General features: G+C 36.8%; 1 protein-coding gene across 1 annotated transcript; it reads right to left on the reverse strand.

Moving 5' to 3' along the window:
• Nucleotides 1-7,570: 7,570 nt before the first annotated feature.
• Nucleotides 7,571-19,699, reverse strand: LOC111029316 (centrosomal and chromosomal factor-like). Its single transcript, XM_022308284.1, has 2 exons — nucleotides 18,460-19,699; nucleotides 7,571-10,321 (listed from the first exon to the last, which is right to left on the reverse strand). The coding sequence occupies exons 1-2, from the start codon at nucleotides 19,217-19,219 to the stop codon at nucleotides 9,759-9,761; spliced, it is 1,323 nt and encodes a 440-aa protein (XP_022163976.1). The 5' UTR covers nucleotides 19,220-19,699; the 3' UTR covers nucleotides 7,571-9,758.
• Between the last annotated feature and the right edge of the window lie 1,567 nt (nucleotides 19,700-21,266).

Below are 21,266 nucleotides of genomic sequence, written 5' to 3' on the forward strand. Positions count from 1 at the left end.
GTCTTAAAAATCGTTTGGATTCAATAAAAATATTAATGGGGTTCACGTTCAAGTTCTATTTGAAAAAAGCGACTATCTGTCACTAGCTAAATGACGTTCTTTCCAAACACTGATATTATTTATAACATTACTAATATACGAGAGTAAAAATATTATAACATTACAGTGATACGTAATATAAATTATAATAATGTACGTAGTATAGTATATTATTATGCACCGAATTTCTTCGCGTGCCTTGATGATTCATAAATATTAATATATGTAATTGAAATGATTTCGAATAACTCGAGACCTGCAAAGTCCTGTTGTGATTAGCCACTTGCGGCAATGGTGGTCGTGGCGGATGTATTTAGTATTTACCCAAATTACGAACCTACTCGTGTGTACGATGCAGAGACGACATATTATAATCATTGTGACGTGACGTGCGCCAACATTATGCCGGTCGGTTTCTTTGACGATGAAATTGTTATTTCCTACCGAACAATAAGTTTCCTCACAATTTGTGTTCTTTTAAACGTAATCGATTAATCATCGAGAAAAAAAATTAAGTACACGTAATGAGTGTTGCATTACGAGCGCGTTCGTGACTTAAATAAGAGTTAAGTTCATTAAAAATAAAAATACGCATGCCATATTTATTTTATGACTCGTTTGTAGTAGGCGTATATGATAGGAAAATGTCGTAATAATTGCTATTTTCGTCAAGTGAAAGAACATTTAAAAACGGTAATAATAATAATCGACATTCTACTTCTGTGCAGCATACTATAATAATAATAATAATAATATGTAATGTACACTGCACAGTAGCCGGCAAAACGATACGTTCTTTGTTTTTGCGTTGTAGGAAAATCGCAGAATTGCGACGATTATAATAATATTATTATACTGAATTCTCACGAACCTCTTCTAATTCTCTGCAGACACCGAGCGGCGCCAAACCTAAAATCGAAACGCCAATCGCAAAACGAAAACATAATAATATATTATAAAAGTTATAACATTTATAGCCTATATAGATAGATTTCAAAGTTATAATTATTCACAGGATTGGTATTAATCGATAAAATATTATCATACTATATCATATTATAATCGCCAAATGTCTGTTCACTCGTACACTTGGAACAAATAAGTTGTTAAAATAAACGGATTATTATTACAGACATATTATTGGTATTAAACGCGTGTAAGGTATACGATTCACGATTAATTATTATGATATACTATTCTAAAATACATATCATTATCATATTTTACATAAATAAAAAGTAAAGACACATTCCACAACTGCAGACCATAAACAAAATAATAATAATAAATAAATACATTTATAAATATATATATTTTTTACACAGACGTTAAAAAAAACAAAACAATATTATGTAGGTTATATGATTCTATAAATTATACACATGTTATGATATATTATACGAGATATAACCAATTAAAATAAAACGCGACGCTGTTGTTTCTGTAGGTATGATATATTATGTACAGGGTGATTCTTTTTTATGAAAAGCATGAACGTGTTGAAAATATTTTGTTTTAGATAATTGAAAGCCATAATTAAAATGTACTAAACTGATTATTTCTGAAAAAAAAATGTATTTTTATTTCTTCATCGCTCTTAATGTTTTTTACTATTCTGAATTTAAGGTTCTAAAATAGAACAATAGAATATTTCTGAAAACTTTAATACATACAATAGATATTCTATAGAATATTTAATTAGTTATATAAACTTATAAACAATACCTAGTAATTAACGTTTTGTGGGGTATAATGCACGGACATTTTCTTGGTTAGTAGTTAAAACAACATTTACTAAAACTCTCCGAGAATCAATTTTTTTCGCATCATAATTCTCGGAAAACTATCTGCTTCGAAATTGTAACAAAAAACTTCAAAATATGATGTGAAAATACACATTTTAAAAACGTAGACGGTATTTACGTTTTTAGATGATGCAAACGTTACATAAAAAAATAATCACTCGGTAGCCTCAGCATATATCGTATAATATAACAACAATATCTCGTAGTTATAGAGTTTATTCGCCGGAAATCAACCAACTCTCGCTATCTCGAAAAACATGGCAATTATAATAAAATAAACATCGCATGATAATTTTAAAATAATAAACACGCACATAACGTCGTGTATTATACCTGAGCCATTAAAATTAGCAGCAGACGCCAGGGCGGTGTTGTAGAACAGATCATCGCTGCGAGACGGGTCCGGCCGGACGCACTCGGGGCTGCGAGACGACGTTTTTCTTTCGGCGCCGAAATCGAAATCGTCGGTGTCAAGATAATACTATTGGAATTCGCGTTTACACTGCAAATATTGATTTATAGCGGACACGGCTGTGTGCGATTATTATCATTAAAATTAAATTGCCACTTGAAAACGCGTTTCGTATTATCCTACCTCGTTGGCATTTCACGCGTTGGAAACTGGAAACGATTCTTCGTATTATCTTTGTGTGTATGTGTGTGTGAGTGTGTTTGTATTATATTATGCTTGTTTGGACCGAAAACGTTTTTCTGCGTACGCAACTTCGGCAAAAAAAACAACAAATAAATAAATGATGCCAAAGTAATGGTTTATATAAGGTTGTTAAAAAAAAGACATCGTATATTATTATTATTATTGTTATTTTTATCCTTACTATTATTTTTTTTTGCGAAACGGTCGGATTCGACCACAATCATTACCTCTTCTCGATATTATAATTTTCTATCCGTTTTGTTTATTTGCAGGTCGACGAGTACAATTTTCACTATAAACGACACAATTAATTTTCCCAGATTGAATCATTTTCGTCCGTGACACAACCGACAAGATACTGTGCAGTTTTGCGCGTAAAATTACCTACTCGACTCTGGCGTGTAGTCCACCATGGGAAAAAAATTGTTCGAGCTGTGGCCACCCCACGGCACTAAATTAACGCTTTCGAGAGGTATCACAATATTCGGTAAGTTTTGAACTGAACAAACTGCGGACTGTGAGCAATTCAACAATAGGCACCTATAAAATAAAATGGATTACACGAGACGATTATCATTAAAAAATTGTTTATAAAAATGTAGGTCATAGCAAGTATATGTATAAGTAATCTCTATGTATATCTTAAAGGCGATGTAGCGATTACGTAGGCGACGTAAAGTATATTATGTAATTTCGATCGGTCAGCGTCATCACTACTCTCCGTTTGTTTGTCTTCTTCTAAATACCGCGATTTCTATATAGACACAGAATATTATATTAATTATATTAATTATATCACATGTTTAATCGCGCATTGATGGCGTATTCTGTTATATCGCTGTATGTGACACTATATAGCAACAACACAGAAAGCATATCCCATCCGTGTTGTATAGTATTGCTAATGTGTAGTATAACATAGTATAATATGATATTGTGATTATTATTATATTACTATTACACACATGAATGCGGCGGCGGTGGCGGCGGCTCATTCTGTTTACGTCTGGATAATGTATAAAAACAAATTAAATTTATTCCAAACCAATAACAGCGCGATCATGTATACCTATCTATTTCATATACCTTATAATACCTATGTACAGCGTTGACCGGAATGCCAATATAGAGACTCAAGCATTCCTGCTGTTGCTGCTTGTGCTGCCTTGCCCCGTTTCATTTTTGATACAAATCCAAAAAAGGCGAATTTCATACACTACCCTATTACAGAGTGATTGTTATTTTCAGTACACTCTCTGATTCCCCCCTCCCCCCTCCCGCTGTCTCTCGCACTACGCATTCCGAATAACACAGTCGGCGACTAAATCTGTTTAACGCAATATCGTTGATAATAACGTAAATAATTATATTTATAAAGTGTATCCCACGCACCGACGACAGGCGAACACCGTTTGTCTTCTTGACTTACGACCAGCTGGCTCGTCGCAGCGATGGGCACGTTGTCGATATACATATAGTTATTGTTATTTACATACATTATTTATACACATCGTGATAATATTATACTATGTTCAATGTGTAACTCACTACCTGATCGATATATATAGGTTACCTTTATATATAGGTTGGCCACCGACAGTTGTCCAACGCGCAAGTTTTCGGACGTCGACATTTCAACGTATAAATGCATATATAGAACAAGGTAGGTAGCGTTCATATCGTTCCCCGTTTTTCAATACATTGAAATGTTGAATACCTATATAATTAGACCATGGCAGCAAACATCTTGCCTCGAGATTTTCGAATTTCCTATTCGCTGGCATTGGACAAAAATGTGTGCATCGAAGACAATAGCGTTTTCTTCTATATACATATAAACGATCCGCAATTGATTTATCAATCGCAGTATTTTAAATTTATAACATATATTATATTAAAATATTATGCCTCTGGTCAACGCAGGCACACTATTTAAATATACTATACATGGGATAATAATAACTGTGCATAATTTTTTAATGATACAGTGATTTTTTTTTTTTTAGAAACTTTTTAATAGTTGATACTTGTTTAGGTGTGTATTGTATATTTGGTGTTTTATAATAGCACCAAAATGTAGAGAAAAAAACCAGAGAAACTTTCTTGATTAATGGGAAGAATACAAAAACTCATATTATAACACACGTGCATAAAAACGATACGGTTTCGAATGATACATAATATATTGAATATAATTTCGGTGAAATAACAAAATATACTCAACAAAAAAAAACCGCCGGATCATAAAATTTACAATAAACAGACATTAAGGTCGATCGTTTAAAATTTTTTTCCGCATACACATTTGTACACGTACGAGACTATTAAACTACAAATTGGTTTGGCAATTTAGAAACTTAAAACGTTCGCATTACACATTTTATTATCTGTATTACTAAAAAAAAAAAAGAAATAGTCTATTAAAAACAAAGCACATTATTATTATGTTTCTTATTCGAAATGGCGTTCTTTGTCGTCGTACCACGTGACCGGTAATATATTTTGTGTATGTCATCCGACGTTATTATCACGAAGGCAACCACGTTAATATTTAAAATAAAAAAAAATCTATTACATAATACCGCTCGAATACAGACACAAAAACGGCATTGTTGTTTTTAACCACAGCGGCGGTTTAAATGTTATACCTATATATAAACTTATACGATTGTCTTTTTAGTTTCATTGACCCAATATATAATTACACGTGCAGCTAAACTATCACATTTTACTCGGTCGATTCTTGTGATTGGGAATAAAACATTTTGAAGTATAGGTGTCTAAAACACAGGTATACGTTATTATCACTATCACGACACACTCTCGAAAAATGAATTTTTTTTATCTTAGTGAGTATTTAAAAAACAATTAATTGTAGACCAGTACAACATGTCGTTTTCGTTTGATTCTCTGGAAAAAACCATTTGATTTGTATGAGTACCCATACTTATAGTTTATTTGGAATTTATGGTCATAAAAAAACTTTTTTCAAAACCACAAAGATCGATCGATAAAAAATTGAACACCCTGAAAGTTTACATTATGCGTGTTACGGATAGATATATTATAATGTTATAGTTACGAATAACTAGAACGACACATTTTACGTACTAAATTTACATTATTATGTAATGTATAATACTTGTATAGTTATTTATGATCACATAATATTATACCTGCCTAGTCATATTCCGAAAGGTTTTTTTTTTTTTTTTTGTCGTCGTGTCCTTCCGAAAATGGTGTACCTACGTGAATAATTTACTTTACCGATATATAATGCAATATACATACTATACAGCGAAACCATTTCACATCTTCTCTTTGGGAGTTTGAAACATTTAACGTTTATTTTTCGTTCATGTGCGTGTACAAATATAAATTATTTCGCATTGCCAGAAGCTGAAAACGAGCAGATGCCTATAAGTATAACATAATTAAGTACATGTATTATATAATATGTCGCGGTTGGGTTAACTTAGGTTGTTTTTTAAATTATTAAAAGACACAAAATCAACATAACATGAGTAGGTGATAGATATATACTAACAAAAAAAAAATATTTTTAAACTTTGGATGTCTTGCAAATTACTAACTATTAAGTAATATCAACAATGGTTAAATAAAAAGTTGCTGTGCCCAAAAAGCCAAATAATAAATAACGTCCGTATATATTACCTAAATGAAATCAGATAGATGAAAAATCAATTTTTTTCTTCCTTGTGAATTCTAGAAAAAAAAGTGACTAGTTAAATGATTTTTTTTTACTGTCAGTCTAATCTGCTCTACACGTGTGGTGCCATTAGACTGTTCTACTTACCGTATCATCCCGCGGCAATTCGATGATGTTTAAATCCTACAACATAATTATACTTAGCTCATATCCGTCATAATTATTATTCCAATAAATATAGGTACCACTGAAATTTCCTCACAGACGACCGCGTTATTATAAAAACGAGAGCGATCATGAACACGGCACATCGTCTTTTCCTATAAAATCAAATCTGAAGGACGACGTCATATTTTTGCTGAGAACTACCGACGTGATGAGTTCTGCCCACATCATAATAATATATAATAGGATAATCGAAACGTATATATGACGCCGCCATCCATCAATTTAATGTACCTACGTTAACTGCCTAAATTTTTTTTTTTTTTTAATGCATTACCGTACGACCATATCACACCACGGTATTCTGTGGGTACAGCGATTTTCTAGATTTTGAAATCGGTAAATCGAGTCCCATCAGCCACCACCAATACATATAATATTTTATATTTTGTTTATATTCAATTCATCGTGGCAAGTCGGATTCCAAGTGTACGACTGCTGCAGAAATAACTATGTGTTATAATTAAAAATGTTCATAATTATATGAACGTGCATCGCAAATCGAAAACAATAAAAACTATGTATTTAAGGTGAACAACAACATTCCGCACACCACCCGAGTGCAGTTTTATTGGAAACTGCCGGTCGTCGCTTCTTCCAATTTGCCGCCATTTGATATTAAATAGTAGGTATAATATTATATCACCTGTTCCGCGTCCAAACCATAGTCGAACCACCACGACAAAATCTGTTAATTTTTTTTTTAATGCTTGCTCATTTTGACATTTCCGCGATGTTTCCTTTCCCATAAGACCTTTGAGTAAATTTATACAAATGTCACACGCACTCCTCCTCTGGAGACGTTTCAGCGGTGACCTTTAAGTGTACAAAATCTTATTATTCGCACACGGGGAAGGATGCGGAGTCTTTCGGTTTTTCTTCTTAAAAGAAAATTCCGATGAAATCTGCATAAATTGTATTTATTTGTACATTAAGTTTTACATAGAACGCATCTATATTGCGTCTATAATGTATATAATCAATCATTGATTATTTAAAATAATATAAAGTAGCATTTATCAGTGCAGTCGTTGAACTCCGTACTCGTGAGTAACATCTATAGATGTTATATAAAATATTGTGAACTTATTGCACACAATTTTAGACCCTGGAGTATCATTCATTCTAGTATAGGTATAGGTTACGTATGAAGAATAAAAAATGAACCAAATAGAGTTTCCTTTATATAATCTCGTGTATTTATTAAATTGTTTTTTCTCATGTTAGGTATTTTTCTTTTAACAAATAAACCACGTCCTGAAATTAGGATAATTACAAAAAAAAACATTTGTACAGGCTAAAAAAAAATAATAATATATATATATATATGTCTAACGTCTAATTTACAAATAGAATGCTAACATTAAGTGTGGTATCTAAAAATAAATATTACAAATACAATATAGTTATATATTTCATTCGTTTTAAAATGTTATTCAAAACAAAAAAAAAGTTAACGATAACGAAAAAATGGAAAAATATGTCAGAGAAATTTAAGGTGTATCACAGGCCGACCAATTTTTTTTTATTGTTTGTAAAGAAAATACAATTTATTATCTAATGTGTACTCGAGTGTGTATTTATTTATTTTCGTTTTTTTCCCCGAACGCTATCGAGTCCTATCGTATAATATATAGACCTATTCTCATCATTATTAGGCCTGTGAGTGATTATTCCGAACGAAGCCCTCCCCCCTCCCCGTGAACCCGCTGTAGATATTTTGCGCTATCGTAAGAAAAAAAATATAATATATTATTATTTATATAATATGTATGTTTAGCTCTTTGGCCCATTATCCAACCAGACTAGATAAAAATTACACAAATTAAACAGGCACACCTAATAAGTCGTAAATATGTATAATGATAAAATTATATAGGAATGTACACTTTTATGTATATATACCATATTATTATGATTTATGACGATAATGATGAAGATGACGACGATGAATCGAGAGAAAATGTAAATAATTTATTTTTTTGTCGTTTTTGTTTCGCTATTTTCTTTTTAACAATAACGTCTACGTTTGGTATCAGACGAAAATAATTGTCGGTCATAACACGTTTACAGTTTGAAATTGATTCCAATGAAAACAAAAAAGGGTAGGTATAATTTTCATTTTTATACATATAAGGAACTTATACAGTATTTTCATACCCCCTGACTGTTTTGTTATATATTATTATTATTATTGTATTATATATACTGTAAAAGGGCTACAGTCTTTTATTCATATAATTTTTTTTGAAGATATTATATTCGTTCAGTCTTTACGCAAGAAATTTATTATAATACAATATATTATTAAATATACCCTTGGAGAAAACGGTGGTTGGTATTTTTCTCGATTTGTCGAAAAACGGTGAGTAGTTAATTTTTCGTGCGTTTTCTTCTTTTTATTTATTTTTTTAAATTTTTATTATCACAATATTTCACAGCCAACACAACAAAAAGCGACACGCACGAACTATATAGAAGAAGAAAAAAAATTGGAATCATCATAGTATAATATAATGTAATATAATATAATATATGTACACGACGACGACGCACGTTTCAGCCGCCAGGTCCGTGCGTCGTATTTCGAAAAAAATAAGTATAAATAAAAAAATAAACATACACAATAATATATTAAACGTGTACCTACGTTCCGGACGTCCGGTGGTTGTGGGGAGGGGGTGTCCGCTAAAAACAAAACAAAATCTCACGTTTGACAACTATATATACGCGGCGGACACACAACACCCCCGCCCCCACACCAAGGTGGTGGGCCGGACGCCGTTTTCACTGCTCGCGCGTACATAATATTCATATTATAATATAATATATAAATGTTTGCGAGTTTGTTTATTTATCATAATTATTATTATTGTCATGAACGAACATGGACGATGTAATGACAATAGTAATAATAGTAATAATATGATCACAACAACACATTACATTGTATTACGCGGCGCGCAAACACGTGAAAACTTGAACGGCTAATACAAATATTATTATATATTTTTTTGTTTTTTTGTTTTTTGGTTAATGATATTGTTATTATTATTATCGTCGTTATATTATATTATATATTTCCGTTGCGGTCTACAACTATGTATAATATTATTTTTTGTACACGACACGCTAAACGCACGCGTACATGACATATTATTATAATTAGGTACAATAATGATAACATATTATATAGGTGTATACATTATTATTATTTTCACCGTACAAGTCCAATACCTAATCATTATATTATATTCTTCTCGTCGATCTGTTCGATCCGAACGCGTTTTTTTAAAGAAAAAAAAATGTTTTAACAGTCTAACTATCACAAAATACAATAAAAATATCATCACAACTTGGACGCTCAGAACATGTATGTGGGCGTCAGGATGTTGTTGATCGGGTCGGTGATGCGTCCCAACGTTTTTGTCGGTTTGCCACCGTACTCGTTGCGCAACACCGCAGCAATGGTACCGTTAAAACCCCACAGTTGCGGAGTCGGCTGTTCGTTTTGCCTCGACTTGTGGTACTCTTGGTGTTGCTGTTGCTGATGATGATGATGTTGATGGATGTGTTGTTGTTGCTGCTGCTGCTGCTGTTGCTGTTGCTGCTGCTGCTGCTGCTGCTGTTGATGGTGATGGTGTTGCTGCTGTTGCTGCTGCTGCTGATGATGGATATGTTGATGGTGGTGTTGCTGCTGCTGCTGCTGCTGTTGCTGGTGGTGATGGAGGTGTTGTTGTTGTTGTAAATGAGGTGGTTGCGGCAGGTGCTGTTGTTGTAGTTGTTGTTGTTGTTGGTGATGGTGGATATGGTGTTGCTGTGGTTGTTGTAGAGGTTGTTGTTGTTGTTGTTGTTGTGGCACCGACGACGGTTGTTGGGCTTTGCGCTTTAATAATTTCGCCTGGCAGCAAGAACACCCTTTCGGCACTAAACAGGGACAAAAAATAAAAAACGCCATCAGAACACGTTTTTTTTTTACATTTTTTTGCATCGTTCTTTCTTTTAATTAAAACTATTTTGTCCTTTTTTTAGTTCCCCTTTTCTTTTAATTATTATTCGAGCTCGAAGAAACCCCGAGTCCCCGACGAATTAATAAAAATAAGACCCTTTATTAAATTTATAAATGCTAAATATATATATAATATCATACATTGCAATCGACGAAAAAGGATAGGAAGGTAAGTTTTTCGTCGTCAGAAAACTTCTTTTATACCTGTAGACGATTCAGCAGTGAAAAAGTTTTCTTTCTTGTCACGAGATAAAAGAGAAGAAAAAATATTGTATAGACAACAAAATTACGAAGGAACTGAAGTAAGGTATAGTTTTTCTATTCGTGAACAAAACGTGAGTAGGTACTTAAATCAAAAGACGGTTTCTCAGATATATAATTTTTTCTATATGACGTCAGCTCGACCAGTTTAGATTTTAAACAGTGTTCAGCGTGCATAATTCTGTACAATAATATCAAAAATACCTGTAACTCAATAAATATAATTTTATGATAGAATGTGATTATCGAGTCGTGTGTAGTACGACCCTCAAAAAATGTTTATCGGTATTATATGTCTAAAAGAAACGACTTACAATTTGTGATTTTACTCGAAGATACTTTGAAAACGCACTAATTAAAAACAAAATTCTCCATTCAGGACGCGAAAAATTAATTTTAGAATTATTAATACCTAGTGTATTACCTATACCTCCATTAAAATTTACGAAAACATTGTGTATTTTAATTTGAATGGAAAAAGTTTTTTAACATTTTTTTTACCCAACCAACTAGAAAGAAAATATTTTCTCAAGACTATATACGAGATCTTAAATTTTGTGTCCTTAATAATATTTCAACGTTCAGCCATAAAACAGAAAAAATACAGTCATCTCGAAATCATTGTTTAAAAACTTTTTTCGCGATTAAATTGAATCATAATATTATATATAAATAGGTATACATTAAACGAGCTTACTTACTGAATTATTCATACGCCCTTTTAAATCAAATATTTAAATATAACATTATCAATTATAATAAACTTATAGCACCGGTAAAAAATAGTTCACCATATATATATATATACTATATCGTTTTACTGTACATATTATAAAATGTAACGTATAGTGCTAATACTGCACCTATGCTCATAAAATGTGTGCTTTGAGAATCTTATTATTCAGAGAACCGCTAAAATTATACTCCTTTGTAGACTAAAAGCGTGTGGTGCAAACAGTCTATTCTCTCTCGTTGGTGCTGCCGACGAGGAAGAGGAAGCCTCCGGAGAGAAGGACGCGTAATATCATGTATTATATTATTATATTATAAACGGAAACTAAACATTTTAAAATAAGCCAATTTGATATTTTAATGCATAAAAACTCAGTGGCTCCACCGAATATACATATATGTACATACATATCAACTGATATTTATCTATACGAGACGGAAGAATAGGAAAACCAAGATTGTATACGGCCAAAGGGGGGAAAAAAGCACGATAGAAGAAAAACAATGTAAATGTAAATTTTTCCTCGGGCGTAACTCGCAACAATACAATAACCCGACATGGCACGTCTCTAAGAAAACAACGTCAACGGTGTGCTGCAGATGCTCGGGTCGTATACGATTTCATAGACGTTTTATTGGCTAACATAGTACCATATTTGTATAGCGGACGACAGCCGCGATTGACCTATTTCCGTTGGTTTTACATTCGTAATTGATAGTGTGCGTGTGTGTGTGTGTGTGTGATGAATGTTTTTTTGTTCGCTACTTTACGTGTGAATCAAATTTTGACAACAATATTATATTTGAATTCCGTACAACTACGTTCCAGTGGTTTAAATTAATCAAACACTATTCGTTTCTCCAGACGGCCGTAAATAACTTAACAACAACCGGTGTACAGTGAAATACGACGTGTACAATTGTACCTATATAATAATATGATGTTTTATCGTGTGTGTATTTTTAATACGGGTTGTGAGTTTTTCTGATGAAAAAACTGCTTTTCACCCGTAATGGCCTGTAAATATACGCACTTTATAGAGCTTGTTGGCGGTTGCAGTTTATACTTTATAATTTATATAATATACGTAAGCGCGAGAGCACAACCCTGTATAAGTGTATAACATACGCACACAATACACACATATCTAAACGTGAACATTGAAACGTCGGTCGCCCGTTTTAAAATTATCATTTTTCCGGTCCGACGGTTTATCGCCATTTATATAATAACAAAAATATTATATACGAATGACACACACAGACACAGTCACATTCCGTGGACCACATAAATAACATTGCCGTCCGCGCGAATAAAGGAATAACCTCTCTCTCTCTCTCTCTCTCTCTTTCCTTTCCACCGGTAAAATAATAAATACAATATTATAATAAGTGTATTTGAGCGCATTGTATGATTCAAATGTACATATATCGTGTGTGTGTGTGCCTGCAGCGTAAGAGTATTATAAATGTGTAACGATTGTAAATTATTGCAATAAATCGCCGGGCCGATTGTCGTCGTCGGGGCGGCGTAAACTGGACCCGCGAAGAATAATACAATATTTTATAAAAAGAAACGACGCACAACCATCAACCGATGGGGGAGGTACACGGATTCCGTGACTAAGGAACACGTGAATGGGGGGAAAAAAATTGATCAAAATTTTCGATAAAGGGCCCATATGATAATCGTACGCCTCTTTGTCGAAGCGCCCTTTCATCCTTTTAGCACGGGGTCGTGTTCTCGGTATGAGGTGCAAGTGATGTGCTCGTTCGGGTTTCGGGGGACCCACCGGGGGATTGGCGCAAAACGAAAAAGAAAATAAACCTTTGAAAATTGTAAAGACGCGGCCTTAGTGTGTATCATCGTCGTGCCATTATTATTTATTATTATGAACGCGTAAATACGCCATCCGAGGACGATAAATCTCGTATTTCATTATACGCTGCACAGTGCATACGTTCGACGAGCTCCCGAGGAGAAAACCTGCAGGCGAGCGAAATGAAAATAAAAATACACAAACGCGTTTAATTGGTGAAAAAATTGATCGCGAATAGACGTTAAAAATAATAATCGGTGGGTACCGCACCCCACGTTCTTTGAAAAACAACATAATCGCATAATAATAATAATAATGTAAAAGCAATTTAGATCGGTCGTATCGATAATCGCCGGTCGAGCGGGTCGGCGGATTGCGGGAGTAGGTTACCGGCAGTCGTAATCTAACCGACGAATAATTCGCTTATTATTACCCACGTATATATAATACAAACGTGTAGTGAAATCGTTGTACGATGTCGGTATAGCTGCAGATACCATCGGAGAACAATTAAAAGCTTTTTTTCCTCCGTCTTTCAGTCTTCCCTCGAGCGGTGGTTCCCCACGAGAGTTAAATAATTTAAAAAAAAAACGTTGTGTGACATCGACGAAAAAAATAAACGAATCGAAAATTCTGTGAAACCATTCCGAGGGGGGTCGTCGAGTCACGAGCGCACACAGTAATGTGGTCGCACGTCCTTATATATTATGCGATAGACGTACAGGCTGCGTGTCAGGTTTCCCGTCGTCGTCGATGTCATGTACGAACAGGAACTCCAAAGACGGCCATCGCCGGTCGACCGACTGTTTATAATGATATGCGAGCGTTTGCTGATACGATATTGTAATATTACGAGTATAATACTTGCATACACCCCATAGCGCGTTTCTCTCTCTCTCTCTGTCCTACGTCGGACGAACGCGAGAATACGAGCATACGATAAAATATATAATAGGCCGTTTTTTGATCAACACTCGAGCGATATTTTATAATAAATTGCATGCGCGCGAGCGGGAGACGATATCGATTTTAATGAGACCCAATTGACGACGGCGGACCGAACGCAGACGGAAAACTAATAAACGACCAGGACGGCTGTAGGGTTGAGGCGGCGGCGGTGGCGGGCGGGAGGGGGGGATTGAAGCAAATCGAGAGCGTGCGACAAAAATTAGGGTCAAATGCTATTTATTATATGTGTATTTATATTATACAGTGTCGAGGAGGACGCTACATATATATATATATATACAGACGGACGGAGTGTGTTTTTTTTTCATTATTCCTTTCGCTGAAAGACGAGTGCGGGAATGTGATATTTTTTTGTGGACAAATGATGTACGTCATCGTACGCGGGATTTATGTTGAAAAAAATAAAATACGCTTCGCGCGTGGTGGCGGCGGCGGCGGCGGCGGCAGTGAGATTGAAAAAAAGTAAAACAATAAACTCCACGACTGTAATTCTCGGCACCGTCGTACACCATATTGTGTACACACTCACGAGTGTTCCGATAAAAAGCGAATATTATGTGCACCGAATATTCAATATATTTCAATATGGTCGTCGTCTGGGAACCGAATCCCGCGACACCATTCCCGACGCGTTTCGATTTTATTTTCGGCAACGCGGCCGTATTATGTTGTTATATTATTTTTACACTCTTATACGTACTATTACGTAACGAAAATAAAGTCTCTCGCTTCGGTGGCCCATATAACATGCGTGTGTGCGTGTGTGTGCATTATTTATGGTATACGAGTTGTCGAACATACGAGTTATATTATTATTATACCCCACGGAGACAGAGGAACGGACAGTTCGCGGGATAGGGGGAAAAACAGTTTGCAAATTATACGGCTCGCCTTTACACTGTTCTATATATAAATATAATATTATAATACCGGAAAATCGGTTACTCCTGCAGTAGATATTTCGTTGTAAACAATGTAAACAAAAAACTTTACCACTTCTACCCGGCGATAAAAACGGCCACGACGGAGTTTCCGAGAATATAAGAAAATATAATTCTACCGACTGCGAGAGCATATACGATCATTTTATAGCACTATAAAAAAATAAAAACAAAATAAAAAATAATGTTTTTAAAAAACGGTCACCGGTCAAAATCGGTTCTCTCTCGTCTATCCTCGGCCGGTGAACATAAAACGAGCAAAAAAAAATGAGTACTTTGTCTAGTACGCCGTGCAGCGTACCTGGTAACGCAATACGAACAGCCGTAGGACGTGGTGCGGGGGTACAATGGGCGGAAAGTGTACGCAGAAAAAATTTCGTTCCTCCCGTCACGCGCTCCCTCGTCGCAACGACACAAGCACGCCGCACACGACACACTCCAACAATTTTTTTTTCTCCATACGATTTTATAATATTATCGTTTATCTTATCGTTTCAACCGTCGCCTTTTTCGAAGACGATAAATTTCGACACGACTCCCCCTCCCCCCATTTGTACACACACACACGAGCTCTCCTCGCGCATTGTCATCGCACGCGGGACGCGAACGTATGCGACGAAGCCATTAACAACAACAAGTGACACACACACACACTCGCGGGTGTGTTTGAAAAGGATGACCAAATGGGTGTGTGTGTGTGTGTGTGTGTGTGTGCCGTAATATCTGAATACAATGAGCGTATACACCGTATCCGTTTCAGACGTCTGACACCATTGTGCGCGTATATCGGCGGCGGCTCGCGCGTTATGCATGAGTCATGAGCAAAATTTCAATAGACACACACTACTATAGGTACTATAGTACACAAAACACACATACTGTTACTATTATTATCATAATCATTATTTTTCTCCGGCAGACGTGTTGGAATAATATATAATATTGTATTATTATTATTATTATTATTATTATTATAACGACGATGACGCGTTGATGATGATAATTACGATGAAAAAAAAAGCGATTATTATCGTCGTTAAGACACAAAAGTTAGTACTGCAACAGCTGTTCCGGTGTCCACGCATAGGCGACCACAGGGCATATACCAAGCCGATAACCGAAAGCTCAGCGTTGTATACCTTGTGGTTGGGAATGTTGGGCGTCCTGCATTATATTTTAAGTACTGTTGTTCCATTTTTTTTTTTTTATCATTAGTATTATTATCATCGTCAACGCAGCCGACGGGCGAAATATCTCTGTCGGGACAACTACTACACACCTGTTATAACCATCGAGTGGGTACCTACTACCTATACTACATGCCTATATACATAATATATTTTACTACGTACGCTAAATATTAATTAGTATTTAAATAATCGCACTCTTGCGGCCGACGACGACCAGAGATTTGCGGCTGTTCAATTAGCCGAAAAAAATGTATTATAATATTGCCTCGGCGTGTTTATTTTTCTATGCGCGCGTATACGGATACAACATTCGTGTGTAATAATTAAGAACAAATTTCAGACACAAGGTCGTTTGAAAGTTGATACGCCGCAACAAATCTACATATATTGTTGAGCAAGAAAGTTCGTCCACAGTGTGTATGTAAGTAAGGGGGGAGGGCGGTACTCTTAAAATGCTGTTTCGATTATGGGGGAAAAAAACGAATAATGTAAAAAATCGAAAACGTTTGCATGACTTGTAATTTGGGAGGTTTATAAACCCTAGGCCATAATAATTTATCGGTGACGGTGACGGCAGAGGCGGCGGCGTTATTATTGTAATTTATTAGCGAGGCCCCCCGAGGGACAAGGCCCCACCACGTAACCACGGGTGAAAACAAAACAGAATTAAATGAAATACGCGAACTGCGCCCGAAAAAAAAATAAATAATAATAAAGCGCACGTAATTAGTGTATACAGAGTTAAGTGAAGTCGGCACTGCTGTGATTTAACGCGCCGCCCTGGCGCGCCCAACTCTTTGACGAGGGGTGTTATTTCCAGAGAACTTTCAACGGCGGAATTCTCTCGATTTCCGAAACGAAATTATCCGAAAAGAAAAAATATAAAAATAATAATATTATTTTATATACAGCCCGGTTTCAAAGGGTATACGTTTTTTTTTTTTTAAACTCGCGCAGTGTGTAATTAACAAAGGTTTCTTCTTTATACCCCTTACCTAATTTTTTTTTTCTCTTTTCTTTTTCGGACCAATAAATCAACGTTAATTACGGACGTGAATGTGATAAAAAATAAAAAAAAACCGGCTCTTTTCCTCCCCTTTCCGTGTACGAGACTAGCGTTCTTTGTGAGAACGATGTGCCCCCTCGCACCGGAGGAATACTAATTTTTTGTTCACCGACAATACGCTAAAAAATTGGTAGTTTTTTTTGATAAACTTTTTAAGCATTAAAATGTACAGGCGACACGACCCTCCGTCGTCGCAACCTTCGCACGTTCCGCCGTCAAACTGTAAAAATGCAAAACGAAATGGAATGCTCTCTTGCAAGAAAAAAAATTAAAGGTATATTATGAGAACGAGCCAAAAACGAAACGGGACGGCATAATTGGTTTTTGTTGTACAAGCGCTTTTCTCGGTGAATATCTATATAGAAAAAAGAAAACTAGTAGGTAGCTATATATACACCATACAATATACATAATATATACTTTCGATCGCAATCGTTTACCGGACCAATTATTTTCCACCTCGGACGATAAGACGAACGAAAACAGGCGTCGCCCATCGGATAGCGATACGAAAATAAATACATTTTTTTAGACCTGCCTACTTATTATTTTTTGTTTTTCGAGAAATTTGGAGCAGCGATATGACAAAAATGCGGGTGGACTAACACGTACGACCACGACGACGTGGAAATGCGGACCGAAAAACAAGATTAAAACGTTGTCTTTCGAGTTTTTTATTCGCCAACAGTGATAGACAGAATAACAAACAAAACGAAAAAGATTAATTTTGAAACAATACGATAACCGAGAGGTGGCGACGATCGAGTTTGTGAAAAAAATTACACTATCGTTGATCTGCGTTGGACACGTTCCGAAGCCCATATTACTGCTTAATATGCGAGAAAAGTGTTCACAGGCAAATTGTGCAGTAGTCGAAGCATATTCGACTCGAATTATACGTTGGACGGTCACGAAAATCTCATTTTTTACACATTTTAAATATCAAAACCCTCCCATCCCACAAACGGATCAGAACCGTTGGCACGACAGCAATCATTTTCAACTTTACTACATATTATTATAGTAACGATAAAATACAACAGCTATAGAAAATCATCTAAGAATTCGTCAACTAACCTGTCATGTGGGTTTTGTCGGTAGGCAAGGCGGCAGTCATCATCGGCGGGGGTAGACTGGCCTGCAGGTGCTGTTGGTACTGCCGCTGGACCATGTCCAGAGTGCGTTTGCCGTCGTGGTGTTGGTGCTCGGCGCTGGAGCCCAACGGCGGCCATTGGGACGCGCCGGCGGCGGCGGCCACGGCACCAGTGACCATACCGTAAACACCGGCCGCGGTGGACGCGGTCACTCCGGGCGCCGGTCCCGCGTACGGTTTTTTCGCGGGTGGCGGTCCGTCGGCGGCGTTCGCGATGGCGGCAGATACGCCCGACCTGCCGCAGACGTTGCCGACCGCGGCCGCGGCGGCTGCGGCTGCCGAGGGTCTGCTCCGTCCTGACGATGCGGACGCGGCGGCGGGCATGTTGTTGACGAACAGGCTGCGGGTCCGGCTCTCGGCCTTCCGGTAATACGACGGGTGGATCATGAGCAGCGGCTCGACCTTGCCACCCACCGGCGGTTTGGCCGAGCTGGGCATTTCGTATTCGACGCTACAATCGACGTGTAAGGGCACGTTGAAGTCCTTGACGCGGTACCCGGACAGCCCGCTACCGGACCCGGACGACCCGGATCGGGACGACGGCGAACCGCCCGCGGATCCGGCGGCCGCGGCCACCATCAGGGAGGACGGAACGCCGGCGGAAGCGGCCAGCGGGCTGGGGTACGACGACCCGTAGCCCGCGATCACCGCCTTGTTGTAACACGTAGTGGCGTTCAAAGCCATCGGTTGGTACGGCGACGGTTTCGCGCGACGAGATCCCGCGGCGGCGTCGAACACACGCGCGCGCGGTTAACACCGATATTCCTCCTGGAGACACCGACGTCGAAAATCACTGGCGACGGTCACTGCAAGCATCTGGCGCACGAAACTCGATTTAATTATAATAATACTAAATACTTAAATAATTTCGTAATAACCAGATTTTATTTATTTTTTTTAAATAATTAACAATTTTTTTTTTTAAATTAGATCACCAAAAAAAAAAATCAAAATTCAATAAATCAAAAAAAAATAATAATTGAAACAAACGGCGCAGGTGTTAAGACTCGTTCTACGACAAAAATAAAAACAAACAAAACACGTACGAGCGACGACTACACACAACACGAGTGAACACTGTCGTGCGGCGGTGCGCTTACTGAACAGTTTGACAACGGACACCGGACTGACTGGTGACTGGCGCGCTCCGTTCAGACGTGTGCGGCGGTACATCGGCTGCTCGGGCGCGCGCGACTGGCCGGGCGACCGACGGTGGCGCGGCCTTGTGGCGTTTTCCCCGTCAGACGTCCGCGCGTGAACATTTTTTCGGCGGAATAATAACAGTGATTTCCTCCTTTACTATTCTCCTTATTGTTATTGTTGTTATTGTTGTTGTTGTTTTCGTTGTGTTATCATCATCGTTATTGTCCCTGTCGGCGACTATCGAAAGAGGAGTGGTGGCGGGGACGTCGTTAAAAAACCCTCACGACAAATTTTATCCAAGACAGTTATCGTTAGGTAAAGCGAATAAAATATTATTTTATAATTTTTTCGCCGATCTTCCGGCCGAGAATTCGCCCGCCCGAGACGAGTCGAATGCGCCGCCGACTTGGCGATGACACGGCGCGGCGCCGACGGTGACGACGGTGCCGTTCCCCTTTTCGTCTTGTTTCCCATATCACCATTTCATCTCTCCGCCGCCGCCGTTGCTATACATTATTATTATTATTATATTTTGATATTCGGTAAACTCGGTTTTGGGTATCTTATGTTTCTCTCCTGTCTTCTGACCTGCGCGACCAATGAAACGTCACTGCTGTCTGTGAAAAACAACTCGTCGCACACAATGACATCGACTGCAACCCGAAGAAATCGGTTTTCCCGGACGTCGCTTTATTTGGCGCGTTTTAAACGTGGGCCAACTATTGTAATAATACCACAATATTATTATTATTTTTATTATAATCTCCGACCGTCGTTATTTTAATTGTTTCCAATATTATAAGCGTTACGTTTTTTTTTTTTCACGCCGATCGATTATTACGCAAACGCATTGTTTTACGACTTTCTAGCCGCCGCCGACGGTTCCTCTCCGAGTTTTTTTCATATTTTTTTTTTATTTCGCCAATTCGCGTGACCCAGTATCATGTGCCATTATAATAAACAATAAAATATTTTAGTTTATTTATAACATACAATATAATATAATATAGCCGTAGCGGAGTTCCCATATTATACTGCTGCATGAGCGGAGCTAGCGAATAGACGACGCGGCCATTGTTCGTTTGTAAATTTAACGCTGACGAACGATAATATGAATATCCGCAACCATTATTGTAATACATCACAGTATAATATTATAAATAGGTACTCGTCGGCCCCGTGTGTCGTGCATTATCTAGATAAAAATAATTTACAGTGTCTTTTTATCTGTCTATTTAAATAAAGCGGTGGTTATCTGAGCTAAATTATCTGGATAATTTTTCGTTACAAGATATTTTTCAGTTTTATTTTTAGATAAATATTTTATTTTTCATGGGATACAGTTGATAGTATACGTTATTTTATTTATATTTCGTTTTCAATGTACATATTTTATTTTTTATTACGTGTGTTTTACTGAAGTTATTTTGTAGTTTATTTCTTATATTCTCTGGTAAACATCACCGATCACGGTATCTTAATTAAATCACACGTATTTACGAGTGTAAGCATATTTAAACTCGTGTGATACAATATATTAATATAATTTATACCAAAAATGCTGTCTTACAAGTGCAAGTTTTAATTT

Source organism: Myzus persicae, unplaced genomic scaffold (assembly GCF_001856785.1).
Source record: "Myzus persicae strain clone G006 unplaced genomic scaffold, MPER_G0061.0, whole genome shotgun sequence".
Classification (NCBI taxonomy): domain Eukaryota; kingdom Metazoa; phylum Arthropoda; class Insecta; order Hemiptera; family Aphididae; genus Myzus; species Myzus persicae.

Excerpts from the sequence above, each read along its gene's own strand:
- LOC111029316 (XM_022308284.1), bottom strand. The coding sequence starts at position 19,219 with ATGGCTTTGAACGCCACTACGTGTTACAACAAGGCGGTGATCGCGGGC. Across the intron at positions 10,322-18,459 it reads CGACAAAACCCACATGACAG|TGCCGAAAGGGTGTTCTTGC; the intron begins GTTAGTTGACGA and ends GTCCCTGTTTAG.